General features: G+C 29.1%; 1 protein-coding gene across 4 annotated transcripts in view; it reads left to right on the top strand.

The window, feature by feature from the left end:
• The window catches only part of mwh (multiple wing hairs), a 428,096-nt gene that overhangs the window by 241,104 nt on the left and 159,560 nt on the right, over positions 1-27,432 (top strand). For 3 of the 4 annotated variants that reach the window (XM_075375789.1, XM_075375788.1, XM_075375787.1), the window contains exon 2: positions 8,508-8,620. In XM_075375789.1, the coding sequence (XP_075231904.1) occupies positions 8,519-8,620 (102 nt within the window). In that variant the 5' untranslated portion in view covers positions 8,508-8,518. Of the gene's footprint in view, positions 1-7,643; positions 7,775-8,507; positions 8,621-27,432 lie in introns of those variants that run through there. The other variant, XM_075375790.1, reaches the window with a different exon arrangement.

Below are 27,432 nucleotides of genomic sequence, written 5' to 3' on the forward strand. Positions count from 1 at the left end.
TACCATTTATTTTTGACCTACTTGCATTTTATTATTACCTTCAAGTCTCTATTAGGAACTGATAAAAATAAAATCAAATTATTTAAAGAAATATTATTATTTTTTTATAATCAGTTTTTTTAAATTAAAATATAACCCTTATTGTATCGTAATTAAATTAGTATGTACATATACTGTACTTATAATTCATGATTTTAAATTTTTATGGATTTATTTATTTATTATTAAAAATTCGAATAATTTTGTCGGAAATAATTTTTTTTTTTTATTGATGTGGTAGGACAACTGAAATGAAAAACTGTTATATTTTAATAATACATAACAAAGCGAATTTAAAGGTGATTTATTCTCTTTAAATAATACTACACCTCAAATAATAAGAATGATGACAATAAAAAGAAAAACTGACAAGATTTGCATAATTTTACCGGCTTCACTTTTGATACATTTTTATTTCAAATACACCATTGGGTTTTTAAATATTAATAATTTTATTATTAGGTAGATTTCATAAGAAAGCTACCTATTGTAATGGGTACCATGGTTCAACTTGCGGAAAATTTCGACATATCTTCGCGTTTCACATCCCCTACACCCCAAAACCACCGTCTGTATATATCTATATATATATTTCGCTTTTTTGTGGAACGATAACTGCCGTAATTTTACGCCAGTCACTTTCAAATTGATACATAAAATGTAACAACCCAAAATCACGGTCGAGTTCGTTGATGGGCAAAATCGAATGATGGGAGTGGCTTTTTAAAAAAAAAATAAAATATGGCTATACCTTTCTTATTAAGTAAAATATCGAATTCCTTTAAAGTTCCTACTGTTCATTGGATAAGGGCCTAAAACTTATCTAAGTAATTTTTTTATATATCACCAACCATTGGCCCAGGAGGTTGAGAAAATGGGATTACGAAGACAAAAAATCATACCTCCCTTAATAGGTACAGTATCGAATCGATTTAAAATTGTTGTTAGTCCTGTAAATATTACCTAAACCTATTCTCTGAACCAATTTTTGATATGAACAACCCTTACGGGAAGGAATGACCAAACCTTTTCTGGAATTGTAAGAAGAGGCTTGTCGTATGCCAAATATGTGAAACATTTTTTCACAAGCAACCATTGTCGTATTGAGCAAATTTGAAGTTTTTCTTAACTTTAAGGTGGAAATCTTTTTTACCGTCTACTTAGCACCGGTGAAATCTAACTCCGATTTTTTTTTACTTAAAATCGATCGAACAAGTAGGGAAATATAAATAGAAAATGATTTTAGGAATCGATTTTAGATAAAGAATTTAGTAAACTATTTTGAAAATCGGTTTCTAGGTTCTGGAAATATTTTGCTAGGTGGTAGATAGTACCAAATATAATAATGTTGTTTACCTCATGTAAAAATTAAAAATCTGGGGTATGATTCTCTTATAAAGAAATAATTTAATTAAATGTTTCCCTTTAATATAGAATTTTTTTAATGATAAGAGAAGGAAACTAATGAAATGTGAAATAGGGTACCTCTTTACTCGCTTGTGTTAGAGGTGCAGACTGAAAATTATATCAATCTGACACTTTTATGTCTGTTTTCACACAAAACATTTGCGATCCACTTAAGTAATTACAGTCATATCTTTACTGTTATGCACAAATAAGATGTCATTTTGTTCATAATGAATGTATTAAAATTTTACTTTATAAAACATTATTTGATAAAACAGGACTATTAATGATTAAATAATTATAACTGCCGCCATTTTGGAATTTTCAAAGGTAAAATTTTCAAACTCTTTATTTTGTAGAAGGTGTTATTGGGTTCATATACCTCAATCTTCGTTAAAATATCTCTTAAAATACAGAATGTCACACGAAGAAACGCAGAAACGTTTAGAACATGTTCTACTGGTGAAAATAATGAAAAAATTTCACATATAGACATAAGGCTGGCGAAAGATTTCGCGCGGATTCAGCTCTTCTAATAATAAGAAGACATTTTCCCTAAACATCCTTGTACAGTAATGGAACTGCGGAAGCTCATTGAGCTGTACATTGAAATAACCAAGGATATGTGTCGTCGAGTTAATAACATAGGAGTTCGTGTTAAAGAAGTTGCTAGACGTGATGGTGGTCATATTTAACACGTGATAAGCAGAACACATCTCCAGGTATACGAGTATAGTAATCACGTTCTATTTTACTTTTCTGTATTGCGATTTAAATAAATATTTTTAATAAAAACATTTTGTTGAATCATTTCGTGCGTCTCCCTGTATTTCCTATCTTAAATTACATAAGAAATCACCAAGTTTACTCCCTAATTTGGGTCCTAAAAATTATAGCAGGGCTTCGTTTTATTAGAAGACCTGAAATCCGGGCGAAATCTTTCTCTAGCCGTAACTCAAACAAAGCATTTCCAGACCTATGTTTATATAAGCTTTTTTCATTATTGTCATCAGTAGAACATGTTCTGAAAGTTTATTCGTGAGATATTCTGTATATGCTATTATTGAAAAAAATTGACAAACGAGTGAAAAAAGCGAAAAAGGGCATTTTTCCACTTGGACTTTCTTGTTTAATTTGATAAACATGATATATGTGTCCAACACATTTTGGAAAAACCTTTGTAGCTATTGCCCGGGAAATAATAACAATAAAAGAATTCGTGTACTGTGATGCCCTCCTTAGACGAAGGGGTCGAAAATCAGGTCAAAGCTGGGACATATATATATATATATATATATATATAGCCAAATTTCAATTTTTTTGCTTAACTAGTTTTTGAGATATAGGGAAAAACCTTTTCAAAATAATGTTGAATATTCCCACCTCTAAATGTGGTTTATTTAAAATCTCGGAATTTTAAATAACTTAATAAGTACTTTCTCGGTTTTCTATGACCATTAAACAAAGAGACACAAATTAAAAATGGTAAAAACTATCCCTCCCCATCCTTTTTTAGTTTTGTACAAAATTTAATGGCATTATTGATCCGTATGTATAGATATTTTTTGAGCCGTTTTCGAATAATTTATGGTATGAACCAATCCAGATGTATTAATCAAAATACAGACCATCACAGATATGTATATACATCTTAAAGAAATTTTTTTTGAGTTTTTTCTACTAAGAGGGAAGTCTTAACACGTCGACAATTACAAAATCCACGATATCCAAAATTTTAGCCGGTAGTTATACTTCCCTTTATAGCTATGCTCCTTTTTTTCTTTTTTAATTTCCGGGACAAGGTATTGATTCAGAAGATGAGATGAATGATTTGTAGCGTGTGTGAAAAATGCCATGCCTGTCAGGGATTCGAACCCCGGGCCTCCGGCTGAAAGGCCGAGACGTTACCACTCGCGCCTCGGAGGCCAGCAATAGCTATGGTCCTGCAGCAGCATTAGTGCTATATCTGAAAAAATACATTTGAACCGATAAAAAACTGCATTTTTTCTACACGAATGTCAATTTTACTGTACACTACAGTTCGTAGTTTATCGTTCAATAAAGTTTTACGGCTGACCCTCGTTCCATAAATGAAAATTAAAAATATTTAATATTTTTGTTTAATAATTACTTTAATATTGGAGAAATTATTTTATTTAATATTATGTTTATAAGGAGATAGATACAGTATCATTATTCCATTTTAATAAATATATATTTTATAAATTAAAATAGATTCTGGTTTTAGCTTGTCATCTTTTGTTATTAAATTATATACATATTTTATGTGCCAATTTCCTTAAAGAGTATTACCCGTTCGTTATATATATATATATATATATATATATATATATATATATATATACATAGATTTTTAATTAAGTTAATTTTTCTTTTGAAATAGAATATAGCAGTAATTTGTTTCTGTTTCCATAAATTTATTCATATTTTATTTATAATTTACTAATATATCATCTTTTTAAATTGCATTATAATAAAGAAAAATCATTACCACACTCTTTATGACCTCATATTTTTCTTCCTACGTTATTTTAGAAAGCAACCGGTGAACACGGTTACACAAATATAATCTAATAAAGTTAAATCTGTCCTTAAAAAGATCAGTTGAAGTAGTAAATTGAAAATAAAAAAAAGATAAATTATATTATTAGTTCCCAAATTGTGAGTCGTAGTAAAAACTTTTTTATGAATTACAAATATTTAAATAATCTTGTTTTTAAACATTTTTATTCAAATTTGTTAATGTAAACGTTGCAATCTGTTCAACTAGTGAGCAATAAGCAACCCAAGGCCCAAACAGATGAGGCTGATATGTATGAAATGTAAATGAGATGTAGTCCTATATAGACTCAGGCAAATCAATCCTGAAATGTGTTGTTACTTGAACTCCAACCACCAATGTATACCGATTCCACTGTCCTAGTATTCAAATCCGTATAGAAGCAGCTACTTTCACTAGAATTTGAACCTTAGAATTTCTGGCTTCGAAAATCAGCTGTTAAATACCTGATTTGCGACGACAAGATAACCAGTAACTCGGTGGGATTTTAAAAAGGATTCTTTTATGAATATTAAAAACGATCTAATGCGATAAATTGTTTAATGATATTTTTATTAAATTTTTACCGTGCTAGTTAATATTTTTTAATTAGAGTTTATAAAGAATAAAATGGAAGTAAACTTCCTAATCAAATAAATTTAAGACGTTATTATTTACTTTAATCATAGTGTGTTATTAAAGGAGTTTAAGAAAAACAATTGTCCTACTTATTATATTTATTTATTTTTTTTGTGGATGATTGATTCACCCATTAAACTTACACATGTGGATACGGAATGAAAATTTTGTCGAATATAAAAAAAATTCTTACTTGACCGGGATTTGAACCAGTACTTTCCGGATAAAGTTCTGGGACGCTCCGTCACGGAGGTCGGCAATTACAATGTTATGAAAACTATTATAATGTTTTAGTCGGCAATTATAAATATGAGATGGCAGTTACATTAGTTACGTGATCTATCTTTTTTTCTTACAACAGAAGTAGAACAATAGTAATTGCTTTTTTCAATATTATTTCCCTAACGGCACTCTCAGTAAGAGACTGGAAAAATAGAAACCAATTTATTAATTTATAAATTATTATGAAATAAGTACATGCCCTACTATTTATCGGGTCACCAGATAAAATTTATTTCTACAAATTGATCGTAAGAAATTAAAGTTTAGGAATCTTTGTATTAAAAAATTATATAATATGATATTCTGTTACGTGTCTGTATTTAAATATCAGTTACAAATTATTAACAATATATCGTTTACAACTATAAGAAAACGTTAGGGTTATAAGATAAAATCGATAGATAAGTTCAGCAGGAGCAAGTAAACTCGTGATTTCGATACAGTCAACCTTTCCTATTTGACTACCGACGTGTAAGGAACACGTGACAAATAAGAATTAAAAATTGTAATCACTTGTATACTTTTACGCTGTCTGATGGAGATGTATGTTTTTTCATAAATATATAATAAATAATAGCGGTCTATTATTGCAAGGACACCTCGTTTCTTCGTAAATTAGTCTTTGAATTTTTGTGTTCTGGTATTCGTGAAAAAATGTGATATTTTTCCAAATGAAATATAACAATGAATAATCAAATTAATACGTTATTAAAAATAATTGAATTTAAGAAAAAATATAACAGAAAAACTACGTACGGCCTCATCTACGAGACTACTAAATAACGAGACTAATGCTGCTACAGAAGAACTGCGCATGCGCCAAATTCCTACCACCGACAGCTGTGTATCTTAAATGATGGTATTTCCTACATTATGTTAAGATTTTTCCTTAGCGATGATGGAAAGGGAAATATGGAGACTGCTAATTTATTTAAATTGAAAAGAATGGTCCAGTTAACCAGACATGAAGTCATGGATATGCTTGTCTATTATCTCCATCATTATCTTCCAGTAAATTGTAATATTTTGTAATCAACTAGTGGGTCCTTGCTACTCCGCACCTTTATTCTTATTACAAAGTAATGTTATGTATTATAAAACGTCGGCTAAAAACCTATTCCATTTACAACACGTTTCTCCACTATCCCCTTGATTTTCTCTTTCCTTTCCTACCACAGGTAAAATGCATACTCAAAATCTACTTTCCAGCCCGTCCGGATGTTTTGCTGGATGGATCGGGCTGATTTATTTTTATTCTATGGAATGGCTCACAGTTATGACATCAAGCATCGACAAATCTTTAAAGTGATTTTTCTGTGAGTAATAACCAATTAAAGTTCCTCAATTAAATAAATATTTTTTGAGGATTTCCCGCAAGAGACTCAAGTTTGGGGTCCAGTGATACTTGATGACATATCTCTGGGTCATTCCGAGCAGAATAAAAGAAAATCTGCCCGATCCGTTCAGTAGAACGCCTGAACGGATTGGAAGTAGGGTTTTAACCCAATTTTATTTAATATATAAGATTACTAACAAATAATCACTATATTCTATATATCTAATATCGCTTTTCAGATTAGGGATGAAATGTATCGAAGAAACTCCTAATTTTCAGGAAAAAAGGGAAAATTTTTGAGATAACACAGTATTATCTATCTAATAAATCTATAACCATAAAAATACCAAAAGATACATTTTTTTTTTAGAAAGCGAAATTTGGCCTACAAATCGGCGAATTAAAAACAGTTTTCCAGTTTTGATTGTAAAAAAAAATTAAAAAATATTAAGCTAATTAAAAATTATAAGGACGAAAGATTTCCTGTAGGAATGAAATCTACTGAGGTATTTACATCGGTAGCATCCCAACGAGGCTTGGCTTATTACTGTGAGATGTAAAAAGTTAGAGGGTCAAAAGGCGACCTCCATTAAAACCCATCAGGGCTTGAATGGGGGGGAGGTGGCGACCGGAATCGACACAAGGTGGGTGTCTTTCCGTATGAGGGTTGGGATGTAGGAATGAAAGATAGTATTATTAATTTCGTAACGTATAATTTATTTAAATTATACAAAACTAATTTTAAAAGTGTTTCTACGTTTTACATTACATCAGCGAATATTGGACAACGAAAAAACATAAAGACGTTGAATTCCTTTTAATTATTTATTTTTAAAAACGAGTACGACGATTATGATTGATAAATTATAAATGAAATTTTAAAAAATGTACAAATTCCGTTAAAAGTAATATATTATGGCGATTGAGAATTAGAAATAGAAAGTAAAACCTATAAAAGGAAAGGATTAGTTGAACATGAGCCGCATAGTTCCAAAAATGGCCTGTCCATAAAATAAAATTTTCACTTTTTTAAATTTGCCTTCTGTCTAATTACGAAGTTGTCTCATCCGAATTGTTCCAAATCTTATTTTATCCGATCTTGTATTATTATTGACCATTTTGATCATTCATTCCAAACTTACCTTATCTGCGTATTTTTATTTTTTTATTTTAGTAGGTTTTATTTTAATACTACCATACATTTAAAAAATTTTCTACGATTTTAAGTGATTAAGTTTGTAATAATGAAAATGTTTTCCCTCTAAATGTTGTAAAAAGTGTAGTACAGCGTATAAAATTTATGGAATTAATGTTTTTAATTACAGACCAGTCTTATGTTGCTTAATACAATATTTGCGTTAATTGAAAAAAAAGGTAAATAAATGAGAGTACAATTATTCTAGTCATCGTGTTATAAAACTTCTGATTACTGAATACAACATTGCTGTTTGTTTGACTTTGAAGAATGTCTTATGTATGATTGGAAATCAAAAGCCAGTAAAATTTTTAAGGTAACTGATAATTTAAAAAACTAAAAATAATAAGATTGTATTAAGTCTAAAAATGTATAAGATTTGATTCTGGTAGTAAAGTGAGTTTTTAATAAATGCATGTTGCCAAATAATATCATCCTTTTTATTATTAAAGGTATTGGGATCAAAGGAAAAGAGTTGAAGATATTAAAAACTTATTACAGAAATATTTTGATAAAGAGTGGGGAAAATCTTTTATTTATCGAAAATTTACGAGACATTTATGATAACTTCAGATGGAAAAGGAACATTTTGAAATGATAGAAGTTAAGAGATTAGTTTTTTCTTTTTCAATTTGTACTTTTTATAAAAAAATGTAATTTATAGTTCAATTTCTAAAACAACTGTTTTTAATTTTTTTTTTCAAAAACTTTCTTATAAGATACTTACTCAATTATTCCAAAAGTACCGACGAAATCCAAAAGTAGATTTAACGAAATTTAAATTGATTATAAAAATAGATTCAAATACATTATTTTTTTTAATGAAATAAAAATTTATAATTTAATAGTTGTATATTAAGTTTGTTCACATAAACTAAAAGAAATAATTGTGAAGTTTTTGTTTCTAAAAAACTAAAAACTTTTTTAACTAAAAAATTACTTAAAGAGCATAAAGCCGCTAACTTTTGGAACTAAAAGATCGGTTAGAAAATAGTACGAATAGTCTAAAGGTATTTCAGTTTGTTATATATTTATTTTTTTGTTTTCAGTTCGTGGCAAGATGGGCCCAAACTTGGGGGACGAAGGTCGTAGGCTGAAGGTGGTTCAAGGAATTTTTAGCAGCACACCGTGGCGACAAGTTCCCGAACCAGATACCGGCAAGGTAATTATAAAACATGTTTATCTTCTGTAAAAATTTATTTATTGATGGTTACCTAATTAATAAAACTAGATTAATTTTTATATAACAATAAGATGTATAATTTTTTAATATATTTATAGGCTGTTAAAATATTAGCACTACTAAATTATTTTCGATTAAATCCATGCGAAAACTTCAAATTTAAAAAAAAAATTAATATTATGTCAGAAATAGCCATTTACGACACTACGCAAAACGAAAGAAGCTATACAGTCAAGAAAACCTTGATCAGAGCCATATCAATGTTGAATAGTAAAGAGAAATCATTATATTCAACATGATTTAATTATTATATGAATTATAATATTGTAATTGGATAAGTATATATTTCATATAAAATTATGGTACTTACGTATTAACGCCACCGCAGCTACAGCTTTATTTAAAAACAAAGTAGTCAATCGGATTTCGGTGGAAAATGGGCCGATATAGAGAGTAACATAAATAAATAAATATTTATTTTATAAATATAATTCAGTAATTACAATTATTTATTATTTAAATAATCAAATTGCAATAATTACTGAATTTATTAAATAAATACTCAAAAAATTACGGTATTAATTAGTCAAGGTTAACGAGCGAAGCGAGCGTAGGTTAAGTTTGGTTAAATTATATTTATAAAATAAATAAATATAAATAACCATTTATATTCTGTTTTGAATCTGTTTCGGCCCATTTTCCACCGAAATCCGATTGACTACTTTGTTTTTAGATAAAGCTGGTGGCGTTAATACGTAAGTACCAAAATTATAATATGAAAATAATTTTATAAAATAGTAGAAATGCAATATTAATACATCCTGCTTCTTTCATTCTGTGTGTGTGTGCGCAATTTCGCTTATGTGCGGGACATTTCAGATACTTTATAGAATATATTAATTTATTAAAATGAATTAAAAACCAGTTTCATTTATTATATTTCTCTTTTTTTCGATCTCTAAGAGTATTGTCTGCCTCTATATGTGTACCTCTTCTTACTAGATAGTAATTGTATAACTCTACAGTTTTAAAATTTGGATTATGCCTTATAGGTCTATATATTAAACATCGTTCTTTGAAAGTGTAAAATTGAATAATAATTGGACCGTAATTATGGAGGGGATTTATAAAAATTTTTTTTTAGCTTATAGACCCATTTTTTTTTGTTACAATTCCAATTGAGCCGAAATATTTAGTTACGCTGTTCTTATGGTTCTACGTAAATTTTATCATTATCGTAAAAAAAATAACCAAATATCCGAGGAAAAGTATTAATTGAGTCAAGCTTCTTGATTTTTTAAAAAAATTTAAACAGACATAAGAAGTTTATATAAAAATTCTTTGAAATCTGTTTCTGAATAACCATTCTCATTATTAATAGCCATTTATTGAAAAATGATTGAAAAACCTGAAAAAAATTTATAATCGATAACATAAAAATCGTTCTCAAAAAAATGCTCAAATCTGACATTGACATTGGAAGTATTACATACATATTTTTATTATTTTTTTACGCGTTCAAACGGCTATAAAATGAAGTTTTGTTAAAAAAACTCTCTGAAGATAAACTTCAATAATGAAACGAAATCGCATAAATTAACAGAAAGATAACTGAGAAATAATACAAGACCACCAACTATTTACAGTTAAGCATTCAACTCATCCCAACAATGATATGATAAAATGAAGGGAAATGATTTATGATGGACACATCAATTAACTTTTGACAAATCAGTGATTAAATCTCAAGTCAAGTAACATTAATTAACATTACGTTAAATATAATATTACGTCACTGTCTTAACATCTGTTTGTCGAATTAAAAATGTTAAAAAAGGTTGATGCAGTATTATTTTTATATGGTAAGCGCGTTTTGCAAGTCAGAATTATTTCATAAACGGTAAACGTTTTGCATAATTTTTATATTCATTTACCTTACGGTAACAAACATTAATGTGTCTGATTTTTCATTTTTATTCTATGAATTAACGTAATATTTTAAGGTGAGCTATTCATCTGTTATTATTTTTCTATTAATTTCAAAAAATGTTAATAAAATATAAATTGCATGCCAACTATATTACTTTATTTTCTTATTTTTGTAAATTTACCAAGCGTTCTGATTTTTACTTTTTTTTTTTGAGTACAGGCTATAGAATAACAAAATTATGGTATTTTTAAAAACAAAAAACATAAATAAAAAATTCTTAGGTATATTATAACAATCTTTTACTATTCTCGTTCTACGGTACAGTTAGAAACTCTCCTCATGCGGTTCACTACATTATAAATACTTAAATTGGTGTCTTCACCCAGACACCCGCAGGCGTTTTACACGGAGAAGAAAAAGAAAATATTTTAGTTATATACCACTTTACAAAGGCTTAACTGTTCCTAATAACACTGACAATAACGCTCACAAAAAAAGAAGATTATACTTATCTCATGTATATATGTTTATATAGTTGACCGTTTAGTACATTCTGTAATGCGGATATAATATTTTATTTTGACTGTACTGGTTTTTCATTGTTTGTTTGTTTATTGTTATAATTTATGTTGTTTGTGCAAAATTTATTTAAAATATATTTTTTTCGGGTATTCGTTTTTATCTATTTCCAGCAAAGATCCTTTGTTAAAATTTCCTTCCCCAAAAAGAAAAAAATTTGATTCTATATTTTTTTTTTAAATATCATAACTTGAAGTCTTTTATTAAAATTCATTGAATGAAAAAAATTGATTCCAGATTGAGGATAGAACTTATGATTAAAAGAGAATATGAATTATAGACCACTTTTGAAAGAACATGAGAAAATATTAAATAACTAACTACATGTAAAAAAATTAAATTTTGTTAGGGTTTTCGTAGCCCGATGTTTATCAGATTTTTGTTTTTCAATTCCCTTTAAAATGATATCTAACAATCGTATTCTTCCCATTTAAAATGTTTGAGTTGCAACCCCCTAAAAGATCTCCTGCACCCTTAGGGATAACAAGAAAACACCAGGCTATAACAACCTTAACGACAAGTGATATAATTAAAAATTTAAAAAACCAACGAACCCGTTTTGAAGAAACATATCTACTGTAGCTCCCCCTAGCGACTTATAACCATAAAATTAATCTAAAAACCTTCTCTGTGGTGATACCTACATAATGAAAAACCCCGCATCAAAATCGCCCCAACCGTTTTAGAGAAACACATACTGTAGCGCCCAGTGGTGGCCTATAATCGTAAAACAAGTCGAAGAACCTGCTCTGAAGTGATACCTATGATTTAAAAAATCGCTCGATATCGGCCCAGTAGTTTTAGAGGAACATTTTAACACACACAAGACTTATTACCCCTAACGCATATACCGTCTCCGTTCAGCGCCCACTGGTTAGTGGCCTATAACCGTATATAACATATCTAAGAACCTATTCTTAAGTGATACCTTTGTAATGCAAAGAACCGCATCGAAATCGGTCCAGTAGTTTTAGAAGAAAATTTTTTTTTCCCGTTTGGCATCAGGGAATCTTCGTCAGGTATTATTTCAGAGGATGAATGAGGATGATATGTATGAGTGTAAATGAAGTGTAGTCTTATACTGTCTCAGATCGACCATTCCTGAGATGTGTGGATAATTGAAACCGAACCACCAAAGAACACCGGTATCCACAATCTAGTATTCAAATCCGTGTAAAAATAACTGGGTTTACTAGAACTTGAACGCTGGAACTCTCGACTTTCAAACCTACTGATTTGGTGAACGCGTTCACCACTAGACCAACCCGGTAGGTTTATATTTTTATATTTCATTCCTCATTATCTCCTTTTTGCCATTATTTATTATAATTCTTTTGTAAACAAAGTTCTCTCCTTCCAATAAATGTATATCGTTAAGAATTTCTTTTACCCATTTTTAGTTTCTGTCAAAAGCACAATGTCATCAGATGTCAATGTTTACATTTTTATTTATTTTTTTCTCTCTCCCTCTCACTCTTTCTCTCTCTCTCTCTCTCTCGATCTCTCTCTCTGTTTCATATATATATGTTTCTCAGAGAGAGAAACATATATATATATGTTTTAAGAAGTAGAATGAGGTTTTTCTTTTGTAGCAATATATATATATATATATATATATAAAACCGCGCGCGTTTGTGTGTGTGCGTGTGCGTGTGTGTTTTATTCTGTTAAAAGTATTTAATGAGAAACACAATTTACAATTAGGTAGTAGGAGGTTCTTTTCCATATTAGTGTGTAATAACGTATAAAATAATTTCAGTTGCTTGTAATAAAACCGGTATTTAATACTGTAAATAATTTTACGTATAAAACTTTTATTATAATATAATTACAAATAATTTTTTTCTTGATAATTAATTGAAATTTTAGTACTTTTGATTATTATTATTGTTATTATATTTTTATTATGTTATTATTATTATATTTATTTTGTATAAAATTACACTTAAGCTATTTTATAATTAGGTATATAAAGCGATGGCTATTTTTTTTATTATACGACAGAATTTTACTTAACAAAATTTCCATTTAATATAAAATAACATTAAAAAAATAAAACCACTTTATGTTATACATAACATATGTTATACATTTAAATTATTTGTTTAAAAAACATATATTTTTTCAATTTTTCTTTTCATCTCGTCTTTTCAATTCAGAGCTTAATTAAGGTTCACGTAATTAATAATAGCTTCTTTTTTCTATTTCGTACCATCCTCTCAATATTATTTTATTAATTTTTTTTTATTTTTATGTAGATTATAGATAGGGATACAAAAAACTTTGTCCATTTGAGAAAAAGCTGTACTACTTTTCGAAATTCAAAAAAAGAAACCTGTGTTTATGTTAAAAAAAAATTAGCCAAATTCATAAAATCCTAATTCGTATCCTATTTTTCTGAATGAGTTTTTGAAAGTTTTTTAGAGAAAATATCTCGAACATCAAGCTCGGCCTGTATATCATATCACGCTATAACCATTCTTTTTTCTAAATAATAATTTAGAAAAACAATAAAATTTAAAAATTCATATTCCGGGTGATTCAAAAAGGAGTACACAATTTTAAAAGCATATAAAAATTTATTGAAATAATTTACAAATTCGTTTGAGGTCTCATTTCATAGAACGCATCAGGTTTTTCACCCAACATTCACTTTGGTTCGATATGGCTTATATTTGTAATGCGACATACATCACACCTGAAATCGCATTCATTCCAGACTGTAGCCAGCAAGTCGGGTATTAGATCTGCATAGGCTTTAATTTGAAGTCTACTGAACAAGATCGGCAGGAAAAAGTGGTACATAAACCCGATCTTTAATGAAACTCTAAGAGAAAAATATCTAGCGGGATTAAATCTGGGGTGCAAGGTGGCCATGCGATTGGACCTTCACGGCCAATCCATCGACATGGGAATCGAGTAGCAAGAACATTTCGGATTTCTAGGAGGTAGTAAGGTCTTGCTGATAGTAATGGAGTCCATCTTGGTCATCATTTTCTAGCTGAAGAATTAGAACATTTTGAAGCTCGTCCAGATGAAAGGTTACGGTTGCCTCCTGGAAGAAGAAAGGACCCTACAGTGTTTGTTTGCTTAAGACACAAAAAACATTGACCACAGAGGTATCACGAATACGCTGCAAAGTTTCATGAGGGTTTTTGCTACCCCATATTTGGTAGTTATGGGTTTTCACCTTTTCGCTGATGTGAAATTAAAATTACACTTAAAATTACATTAATCTAAAAATGTATCGTCGTTCGCAATTCTATCCATTATTTCCGCAATAAACTGCAGCCTAACAGCTTTATCGTCATCTGTAATGTGTTGAACCACGGTTTCTTTGTATGGCTTCAAGTGTAATCGTTACGTAATACGCGCCAAATAATTGTTTTTGGAACGCCAGTCTCACGTGACGCATGTCAAGTTGATATCTTCGGATTACGTTCAAAGCTTTCTCTGAGTTGCTCCACAGCAGTTTCAGGGACGCGTGAACGTCTTGGTAATTTTGTACGTTTAACAGAACAACCTGTCTCGACGAAGGTGTAATATCGAGAGTAAATTGTACGCCTACTAGGAGGTTCCTACCGACTCTACTCTAATTATTTGAAATTAAATTTTCGAATAATAAAGTTTTCGCGTAAATAATTGTAAGGTAATGAATTTATTCTGAACAAATTTTGAAATAATTTCCATTACTGGTAACAAGTAAAATATTTTTGTTTTATGAAATTTTTTAAAACGCATATGATTCCAGTAGAAATTCATATTTTTTAGGTAGATTTCATAAGAAAGCTACTTATTCTAATGGATACTATGATTCGACTTCCGGAAAATCTTCGTGTTTCACACTCCCAGACTCAAAACCACAGTCAGCTCAAAAGTTTATACATATATATATATATATATATATATATATATATATATATATATATATATTTATATATAAATGTATGTAAATATCTGTATCTATTCTTGTGGACACGATAACTGCTATAGTTTTGCGCCAGTCACATTCAAATTGTTCCTTAAAAATATCTTGCCTCAAAATCTCGGTCGAATATGTTAACGGCCAAATTCGGACTGTGGGAATGGAAATGGGGGGGGGGGGGCTGTTTCGAAAAAACAAAAAATCGCTATAACTTTCTTATTAAGTAAAATATCGAATTCGTTTAAAGTTCCTACTATTCTTTCTATAAAGGCCTAAAACTTATCTAAAGTTTTTCTTTACTTTCTAAAATAAAGTTTTTTTTATATCACGGACCATTGGCCCAGGGGGTAGAAAAACTGGAGTTCTGAAGGCAAAAAAATCATACCTCCCTATATAGGCACACTATCGAATCGGTTTAAAGTGGTCGTTAGTCCTCTAAACATTACCTAAACTTTTGTCTGGAAAAATTTTTGATACAACCAACCATTACGGCAAGGGATGACCAAAATATTGCTAGACTTATCGTATGCTAAACATGTGAAACTTTTTTCACATGCAATCATTGTCGTATTGAGTAAATTTGAAGTTTTTCTTAATTTTTTTTTTATCCCCTACTTAGCACCAGTAAAATCTACCTCCGCCTTCCGGCGTGCCGAAGGGAATTTTTTTTTAATTAGATTAAAAATGATTTTTAATCAAGATGAGATACTTACCGAAAATTATTTTTACTAGTGGTTTATTTCTGCCGGAAAATAGAATATGTTATTTATTTATTAATTTTAAATTTACTTGGTAAAAACCATTTTCTCTTTAAAAAAAAAATATTAGACAAGTAATTTAGGGGCTGAAATGTTTATAAATTTTGAATCTATTACTTTTTCGGTTGTTGTAATGTATACATACATGAAATTGTTGCTACCAGTCATTAAAACAGTCTCCTTCCTGATTATTAGTATTTTTCAACGTTTTGAAATTTCTTGATTAAAGTAATTTTTAAAATCTTGGTTAATAACTTTTAAGTATACCTGTAAGTATGTTATTGTTTTGGCTTATGTGAGGATTTATATCTGGGGAACAATTTTTTTTAATTATATTGAAGAAATTCGGATGGTGGTAGCTTTCCCGTCTGGGAAGTGGATGTGTCAAATTTTTGTATAAACTTAATCGAAAACATAATTATAAAAAGTTATTATTCCTACATTTATTTATTTATTTTTTAGTACATTAAAAATTAATATCATCTAAAATACTACTTCATATACAATTTAAACAGTTTGCTTTTTGTTTTTTCCTATAAATGACAACTCTATTTTTTTAGTCATTAATCATTTGACTGTTACGATGAAAACTGATGCAACTATGTATCTGTTTTCATGTCCTCCACTTTACGTTCAATTCGATGAAATATTAATTATTTTTATTTATTGTTAATTCTAGTATTGTAAATTAGTATCAAATTAAACAATAATTTTCTTACAATAATAGACCTAATAATTACGACACAAAATTACAACATCAATTTTCTCCCATAACTCGACTATTTGTTAACCGATTTAAAAAAATAAAATGTCATTTTGTTCAAAATAAAAGGCTTAATATTTTAGCTATAACATATATTTTGATAAAACTTATATTTATGGAGATATAACGGATTGAAAAATAAACATGGCTGCCATTATGTAATTTGCGAAGGTATTTAAGTCCTGATTTTTTGCTAATTTTAAAACTTTACTAGCAAGACGCTTACCAAATAATAATGTAATTTGTTTATTCGAACTTGAGATATAAATTATTATACGTAAATAACAAATTGGCGGGCAGGGGAGGACGAAGGAGAAATCGCCATTTTTCCTAAGGATATTTTTTGTTTATTTTTACAAATAGAATTCGAAAAATTATAGCCCACCATTTTAGAAAACTAAACAGTATATATACACATATGTATATATATACACTATAAAGTAAACAGTATATATACACATCATATACTAGCATCCCTCTCGCGGGGTCACCCATGCTGTATGATTACTTGCGTTTTTACCATCAAGGTCAATTTTATTTTTATTTTATGTTTTTTTAGTCAAGTAACCAGAGGCAGGTGCAGCCAGTCGCTTTGTATGTACAGTAACAATGGCAGTGGCTGTGTTGGTTGGGTTGTCGAGCAGTATCCCATTAGAAACCTTAAAAATCGACATGCAGAAACCCCGAAAATGGTTTTTAGATATTTATCTGAAGATAGCTGCAAGCCCAAATCTACTGAACATCTCGTTTAGTATAATAGGAAATGGAGAAAATTTGCAATCATTGTTAAACATTTTTTTTTATCTTTCTTCACTCCTTTTAAGATAAAATTTCAGAAAATTTATAAATTGGTTTTTAGATATTTACATGAAAATTACACAAACCAAAAAATCTTTAAAAATATGAAGAATAATATTTTTATTGGCTATCGAGAAATTCAAAAAAATATCCGGGTTTAAAAAAAAATACAAAATCAGTTTTAACCCTTTAAACTCGGAATTTCAAAAACCTAGAAATTATTTTTTAAAAATTCACATGAAGACTACACGCACCAAAAATCAAATTGATATTTTCATTTTTTACTGAGAAATTAAAAAAAAAGTAAAATTCATTGTTACTGTATTTTAACTCTTTAAACTCGTAATTTCAAAATAATCCTTTCTTAGTGTGCAGTTACACATACTTTCTTAGTGTGCAAAAAAGTCCTTAAATAGTCTGTCCTTTCTTCTTTTGTAAGAAGAACATGTACAAATTTTCATCTATTTTTCTTCAGCAGCTTTTGTTTGCCGTTGATGAATCTAACAGTCAGTCAGGACAAGTTGCTTTATAGATACAGATAAACAAATGAAAACAAAGCATAGAGATTATAATGTAATAGAAATTCTTAATTAACAAAAGAATAGTATTTACTAAACATTAAAAGAAAGTATTTTTGTTGAAATTTTAGAAAAAAATAAAAATTAAAGAAAAAAATAATACAAATAACTGTTGTTTTAGCCAATTCCAATAGAAAGTGTAGTGTTAGCTTCAAAATATTGTAATTTTATTTTTTTGTCTGCATTCATTTGACTGGTTTGATGCAGCTCTCCAAGCATTTCCTATCTAGTTTCAGTTGTTTCATTTCGGTATACCCCCTACATCCTACATCCCTAAATATTTGTTTTACATATTCCAAATGTTGCCTGCCTGCACAATTTTTTCCTTCTACCTGTCCCTCCAATATTAAAGCGACTATTCCAGAATGCTTTAATATATGGCCTATAAGTCTGTTACTTCTTTTAACTAAATTTTTCCAAATGTTTCTTTCTTCATCAATTTGCCGCAACACCTCTTCATTTGTCACTTTACCCACCCATTTCAAAAGCTTTTAATCTTTTCTTCTCAGGCAATCCAATCGTCCAAGTTCCACTTCCATATAAATCTACGCTCCAAACATATACTTTAAAAAATGTTTTCCTGACGTTTAAATTAATTTTTGATGTAAACAAATTATATTTCTGACTGAAGGCTCGTTTCGCCTGTGCTATTCGGCATTTTATATCGCTCCTGCTTCGTCCATCATTAATAATTCTACTTCTCAAATAACAAAGTTCTTCTACCTCCGTAATCTTTTCTCTTTCTATTTCTACAATCAGTGGTCCATCTTCATTATCTCTACTACACTTCATTACATTTTAATTAGTTGAACCAAATTAATTTTTTTTTTTTTTTTTATTAAAAATTTTACAAGTTTAACGTTACCGTGGCTACATCTACAAAATATTACTCTGTCCACCAGCTGCAGAAAAAACAAAACCTACTAAAAGAACGAGCATTTTTAAATTAATTTGTAATGATAATCATTGCATTTAAGAATACATAGGGCAAAGTGAATGATTGATTGTAACTAGAACAAAGTAACGTATTACTCATTATAAATACAACAACAAAAAGGCAGAGAAATCGGATGTTTCATAACATTAATCTCAAAATTAATTTATTAAAAAATGAATTTACAATTAACATTAGTTTGTTTGTTTTTTTTGTTTTGTTTCGAATTCATCCGCCTAGGGATACGTAAGATCATTTTATTTCCATGTGTGTTGTTCTTTTCGCTTCTTACACTATTCTTTCAATTCTTTCTGAAGTGGATTTCTTCCGATATCTTGTAACCTCTTTAGGGTGAGACTTTTTCTTAAAAAATTGAAGGTCTTCGTTTTTGATATTTTTTGTCAGTAATTTTGTTTTGGGTGATCTTTAGTTCTTTAATGTCTTCTTGATTGTGTTTCTACCAGCTTGCCTTGGTTTTTCTGTTCATGAAGAAATTAAAAATCCGTCTGTTCTGGTTCATCCAGTTGATATGATCGTATCGAGGAATTTTTTGATCTCCGAGGATTACAGAACAAACGTGAATTCCTAGAACTCATTAAAAACTAAATTTCGTCAGGTATAGGATTGTGAGATGTTAATAGAATTGTCCCGAATAGACAGCTTACCTCATAAAAGCGCGCAAGCGGACATTCCGATCCTGGGGACTCTGCAACATTAAACAAAATTGCATACAATTAGCGATTTTTAACACCTTTGAAGCATCTTGATACTCCGAACAAAATTAATAGTGTATATTATTATTTTTGTTTAATTTTTATCATGTTTTTTATACTTACGTTTCCGTATTTTATACTTATGATGGCCGTTTAACAATTGAAATCCCAATTTAATTTTAGATTTTAAACAGAATTTCCTATAAATATTTTTTGGATTGTAATCTTATTTTCTAATTAATTTTATTTTTCAAATTACCATCCATGATATCCGCTTAATGGGAAAAAATGAAATTATTATGAATCATATGTTAATAGAATGCATGCATGCGTGCAATCTTATGTGCATGCGTGTAATAAAAATGATAGATTATAATCTAATGAAGTTCTGAAATTTACTTTTTACGAGTATCCTGTTTTAAATTACTTCCGGAAATAACCGGTTACTCAATAATTATGATAGTTTAATCGATTGAAAACCAATCGAGTTCGATAAAACTTTATTAAAATACATCAGATAAGTGACTGATTATAAGGCATATTAATTTGTTGCACTGTATTTATTGGCAGCATATACCACAGGATGTACGATTATAAAATATTAAGTTTCAAATAAAATAAAAAATACTGGAACTATTAATTAAGTTTCTATTCTGTCTATAGTATAACTTATTTCACGCAGGAATAACATTTGAAATTGCTGAGTTGATTTCTTTAGCTTTCAACTAAACTTCCTGAAAGCTTTCGTTGTTGTACATTTTAGACTCATCTTTAAAATATATATTTGTATGATTAGTGAAAAGAAAAATACATTATTTGTGTAACTTTAAATAATACAAATGTTTGTATACTTAAACGATCCATAGATACGCAAATAAGAAAAAAGAAAGAAGAAAAGGAAAGGGGGAAGCAAAAGAAGAAGGAAAAGGTAATAAAAATATATAAATACTCGTAAAATAAGTATTTCAGTATTTCCTTTGCTCTTACGTTTAGATTTTTTTTGTACAGCTGACTGATATTTTATTAATTTCTGTTTCGTTTATATTATTGTTGTAATTTTTTTTATTATTTTAATATTTTACTGTAAATTTTGTATATGTTACGGGTCGTTAAATTTATTTATGTAATTAATTTCAATTTTGTTACATATATTTTTAATTATGTTCAAGTGAAAAGTAAATTAATAACGTTACTAGTCTCCTGTTTGTTGTATCTTCATTATGATCCAAATGTATTGTGACGTAAAAAAAGCAATTATATATATATATATATGTATATAAAATGTGTAACTTTCCCTGTCGTGATGTCTGTGATTATTATAATATCCTGTAAAACATTTTATTTACATCCTTAACAAATGTCTCGTCATAACAAGATATTCTGGTTTTTGAAAATAAGCTACGTTAAATTTTTCTTAGTAGGGTAAGATTAAATTCCTTATAACGCGTCATATACTTTTCAACCAACTAAGACAGTTCGTTATTGAATTCAATATGTATATATATTTGTATGAACACTTTTTGTCTCGGATTTTCATTTTGGATTCGGATTAAGAATCATTACAGGATTACAAAAATATAAGAATGGCCGCGTTCAGCCGTAGGGGTTCACTTCAAAATGGCCGCCAAAATTAACATTTTGTAATAATCATTACACATAACGATGTAAGCTCTCAAGTTGGTTTAAAAATACTAATATAAGGTATAGTAAAATGCATGAAATATGTTAATATCAATTTTGTTAATCAAAACTACAGATTGGTTGGTTTCCACGGCATTTCTCTCGCCACCACCCTATTCGGTCACCCTAAAGCATAAGACTGAATGTCTGTGCCACAAACGGCTACTGAGCCTCGAATCAGTTAAACGACCAGTCCTAATTAGCTCCTAGAACCAAACTAATTGCGTGAGCGAACTAAGTGTGGTGCCACACACACTCGCTTGAGTCCCACCGCTCACTTGTCATATATTACTAAAAATGGGTAGGCACACTCCGTCAACTAATAAAAATATTATGACACTCAATAAATTAAATTTACTTCGTCAAGACAGCAATTCGCTGCCACGCCTAGGTCGCTGAATGCCAGAAAGTACCTGTCCACCAATATTAAAGCGCTTGGAGCTTTAATTGGCTGGTGGCTAGCCATTACTCGGAGGTAGCTTCCCACAGCAGCACGGTAGGAGTCTTTTCTCTGAATAAACCATAGAATGTTGGAAAAATTAACTTTTTAATAATTGAAAAAAAATTATGTCATAAAACACCGCCAACAAAAAGATAAATAAATTAAATTAATTAGCATATGTAGCGTAAGTATAAGTTACAGATAATAAGTTTGTTAGAAATGAATTAATAATTAAGAGAACAATAATAATAATAATTACGCATAAAATAAGACAGGGTAAATATATCTTATATTCCCTTAGCGTTGGATAAGAGATGGGACTCTATTTGGAGAAACTGAAGGGTTTATCCATGTCATCCAAGACCAAGTCATTGGGACAAACAATTAAAAAAAGTTCATAGAAAATCAGGACATCAGTGATGAGTACAGAATATACCAACAATCATCAGAAACGATTTAATTACTGGATGTACAAGTTGGCTAAAAGTAAGTATCTGCATCCCCACAATCTTACAGTAAATTGTTAATCAGGCATTGGCATTAAAATTAGGACTTACAGATGACAGGGAATATTGTCCTTATTATGAATATAAGACCAGACCTACATTGGAAAATGAGAATTATAGACAACATTATGATCTTCCCACACATACTGACAACTTTATTCCTGAAAATAAGGCAAACATTCTTCTATACATTAGAGAAAACTCTTCTCATTGATGTCACTCACCCATCCGATCACAATATTAATAAGGCTGAAACGGATAAAATAACCAAGTACAACCCTCTGGCAATAGAATATAAAAAAATTTACAGACTGAACTCAATAGAAGTTATTCCCATTGTGATAACAACAAATGGATTAATTAACAAAAATTTTAGGAAATACATAGGAAAGGTTGGCCTGGATCCTAAATTCATAATTACAAAAGCCCAAAAATCAGTAATTCTGGGGGCGTACAGGATTATACAAACTGTGTTAAATGCGCCACAGTACTGAATGAGGTATGCCCCAGTGGCCCCTCATTCTGAAATTCCGGATGTGAAACATCTCCAAGACATTTTAACAATAATAACAATGTTCGTTTGGGGAGGTCTTGCTAAAATGTTCATTTATAAATGGTTTTTAATTTAATAATATAATGGAAGAAATTTTAATATGAAAACAAAATATACCTAAAACAAAAACGTACCAAATATTTTTTAAAAGTTAACGTGGCGGAGTGGTAGTGTCTCGGTTTTTCATCCCGATGTCCCGGATTCGAATCCTGATCAGGCATGGCATTTTTCGCTACAAATTTCCATCTTTATATCCCATACACAATTTTTAAGCTTATGTGGCAATGTCATCAAGCAAAAAAAGAAAAGATTATTTGGTAAAATCAAATTATCTCTGTTGTATTTAATAAAAAAATCTGATGTGGACACCTCATGACTTTCTTATACGTCTGTTAAATTATATATATACATTTTTAAAAGTACATAAAATTTTATTTCGTTAATAACTTCTGATATTTTTTCATATTTTTTTTTTTATTATTGAATTATTATTTATTGTAAAACTTTTTTTACAATCAGAGGTTAATAATTATTAATAAATCAATATATTTAAATTAAAAAAAATAGGAAATGAAATCGGATTCGAACCCACGTGCCTTCCTCTTGTAAGGTACAAATATTTCATTAATTAAACTTTTATTTGGCTATAACTCTGGATCTAATGAAAATAAGTACCGTTTATGGTATTGTTGAAAAGCTCTCAATGAGGGCTTATTACTGCAGTTTAGAAAAAGTCAAAATCCAAATATTTCTGGATTTTGGGCTTTTTTTGATACTTTTGGTTTAGTCGACTGCATTCAAAAGGGAAGGTGCACAAATAGATGTTACAACAGTCCTAAATAAAAAGTTTCAACATTCTACGGCTAATCGTTTTTGAGTTATGCGAGATACGTACGTCCGTACAGACGTCATGCCGAAACTAGTCAAAATGGATTCAACGATGGTCAAAATGGGTATTTCCGTTGAATTCTGAAAACCGAAATTTTTGGGAATCACAATACTTCCTTTATTTACTTCGTACAAGGTAGTAAATAGTAAAAAAAAAATTCAGTTTTAATTCTATTACAACTCTTTTACTGTATTTTGTTAGTGTTATATTTTTAAAAAAAAATTTAAAATCATATGTCCTTAAGTATAAGAGTATTTAATTTATTCTTTAAGTTAGAAAGTGGTCTATAGAAAATGTTATAGTAATAAAAATAAATAAATTATAATGATAAATTTATTATAACAAATATGAAATGTAATTATTTTTACCGTTACAAGAAAAAAAACTCGGAAACTGCAGTAATTAAGTACTTATATAAGAATTTTATCATCGACACAAGTGAAGCGAATTAAAAATATATGTATATTTTTTTGTATTAAAATGAAACTTTATTTATACTATGTATATATAAGAAAAATGTTACGTAAATAAATTAAATCATTATAAACTAATTTAAATTATCACAAAAGGAAATTAAAATTTAATTTTTATTATTAAAAAAAAAATATTTTAAAGATTCCTTTTTGTGAATTAATATGTATATATATATATATATATATATATATATATATATATATATATATATGTATGTATGTATAAAATCATTTTTAATATTTAAACAATTTATTTGTATACGTTCTTATTACGAATAACGTGATTGTACATAAGATACACGAATTTTATTACCATACCTACTCTTTTTATCGTGTGTTTGTTTCTTAATAAACAATCAGTTTTTTTTTTATTCTTCCTTTAAGAGAATTTAATTTTAATTGAAAATTTAATGGTAAAATTATATGTAACACTTTTTTTGTCATATAGTGTTAATTTCTTTTCGCGTTTGTATTACTTGCATAATACCATAAAATCTACTTATAATAGAACAAAAGTTAAATAATCTTTATACAAAGAAAACACAAGCAGGAAATAGTATACATTCTTATTGTTTTTTATCAGCTATTGTGTAATATAAGTAATAAAGCAGTCTTATTTTATTAACTGAGAATTTTAAATGGAATTTACGGCAATTCCGGTTTTTTTTTTTGTTTTTATTTTTTACTGGCAGACCCGGCAATGCTTCCCTATTACTAGATTTGAGTATATACATAACTGAAAGTTTGATAAAAAAATTAACAAAATGGACGTTACAGAACCTCACAAAATTTAACCTTTCCCTTTTAACCTTTCTTTCTTTTACCCTTTCATTTTCCCCATTTTCCTTTCTTTTCTTTCTTCCTTTTTCCCGTATGTAAATCGGATAAATTAGAAAAAAAATTAAATTTTTTTTCTAACCACCCCTGTTCTGCTTATATAGCAGCTACATTTGATAGAACATCGTTTCTCACATCCATTGTTTTTCCTTTTTGTCAACCGGGAAGAAGTTTTATCTGCTAGAACCGCTTGTATGCTTGTATTTAGGTCGGATTCTGCTAGTGCTGAGTACGGCTGAATCTGTAAAGCCATCTTCGGTATAATTCGCGCGGAAGAGCTGTTAATGAACCGATCCAAATGGATTTTTTGATCCGATAGCTCCACAAAAAGTTTAATAGCACAAATATTTATCTGGTAAAACTCTATATTATTTATTTTTGGAGGGATTTTAGTCATTTTGAAAATAAAAATACATAATATACTAAAGAACCGACGGAGAGTAAGCTTAGATTTCAAATTCTTATCTATTCCGAGAACTTAGTATCACGGGATTTATCCAAGAGAAATCTTAATCCTTTTAGCCAAACCGTCACTGAACGGTTTAATCATAAATTTATTATACCTTTTATTATCAAGTATACCTTTTTCATATCAGTGTAATTAGTTAAAACTTACTATAAATCTTATTCTTATCCGTTAAAAAGCTTATTTCTTATCCCATTCTACCACTCTATGGTGAAGTAGTGGCTAAGCTTTTTTCATCTGGAGGTTCCGGGTTCGGATCCCGGTCAGGCATGGCATTTTTCATACGCTACAAAATTCCAGTTTCATATTCTCCACCCGTACAAGCTTCAAAGCTTCTTTGGTGAATCAATTCATACTTAAAAAAAAAACAATCAATTATCAAGAAACAACTAATTTCTGGTTTTACCAGAGTCGTATGTACCAGAGATCTATACTTGTCGGAACATGTAATTTAATACTTAAAGATAAAATAGATACTTATCATAAAATACTAGGACTTACAACAACAAAAAAATATTAGAAAAAAAGAATAATAATATTTTTACTGTTATATACCTATACAAAGAGTAACTAATCGGATTGATGAATAAAATATAACATACGAAAAAAACTTAATGTAGCCGTATAATATAGCCTTCTAAATCTTGATATTATCAATTTATTAAGGAAGTGAACAACCTTTTTAAATTTATTTGATGAAATTAAAAATCCCTTAAGGAATATTCATTGTTTTTTTTCAATAAAATATGTTTTACTAATTATAGTGATAAAACAAAAGAAAATGTAGATTACGTAAAAGATAAATTCGTTTGAAAATATAGAACTCTTTTTATCTGTTACGTAAAATGTCCACATTCGTTTTTAATATATGTATGAGATTTATATTTCTCTTATTATAGGATATATATATATATATAAATTTATTTTTATAAAAATACAGCGTACGATATTATATAAAACAGGACATCTTTCCTTAAATTCTTCCCGTTCCCAGACTTCATTAAAAATAATACTTCACATCCTACTATTGAACAAGGAAGTTCCATATTTATGGTAAAATTAATTGTAAAGTTGCGAAATTCGCGTGAGAAAATCGTTATTATATTGTTTAAAATGTATTTACGCAGATTATATCAGAGTAGTGTTGAATATTACTAATAATTATTATAGTAACCTTCTTTATAAAAGTAATTAAATTTCAATAAATAAAATAAATTTTATTGAATGTGCGAAAAAAATAAGGATTCCAAGGTTGGAAAGATAAGAAAACTGGAGTAAATCGGTTCGAGGAAATGAAAAAAACGCACAGAGAAAAGATAAAAAGTATTGGAAAATAGGGAAACGACAAAAGAGAAGGAAATGAGATTATTACGTGCTCCTTAGGCGGTCATAACGAAAGCAAAAGAAATAAATAAATTTTTATGTAATCTATCTAACTTTTTTTTTTATATTCAACGATACTCCGATAAGAGTCAATTTTTTTTTACAGTTCATATAAATATTTTTTTTATGTTTCACAAATTTATAGAATCTTTAACCCGTTCCCGGTTAGTTTATCTGCGTCCGAAGGAAAAATTTATCTTGAAGAGTCGTCTCGCATCGTGGGTCGTTAATATGTTGTTTCTAAACGAAGGAACATCTATTACCCGGGAAATAACTGGGTTAAGAAACCGTTGACCGGTTTCATGACTCTTCGGGGGACGATTAGATCGTTCCTTTTTCAGTATCTATCCCGTTTCCCTATCGTTGATCCTTTCTTTATAGGGATACATTTTAGAATACTGCAGACGCATTCAGGATTCGTGATAAACATGTAAGGATCCGTTTAATTTTTTTTTTTAACCTCCGAGACCATCGTTAGGTATTGTTTTAAAGGATGATATGAATGATTTGTAGCGTGTATGAAAATGCCAAGCCTGACCGGGATTCGAACCTGGGACCTTCGGATGAAAGACCGAGACGCTACC

Source organism: Lycorma delicatula, chromosome 9 (assembly GCF_047948215.1).
Source record: "Lycorma delicatula isolate Av1 chromosome 9, ASM4794821v1, whole genome shotgun sequence".
Classification (NCBI taxonomy): domain Eukaryota; kingdom Metazoa; phylum Arthropoda; class Insecta; order Hemiptera; family Fulgoridae; genus Lycorma; species Lycorma delicatula.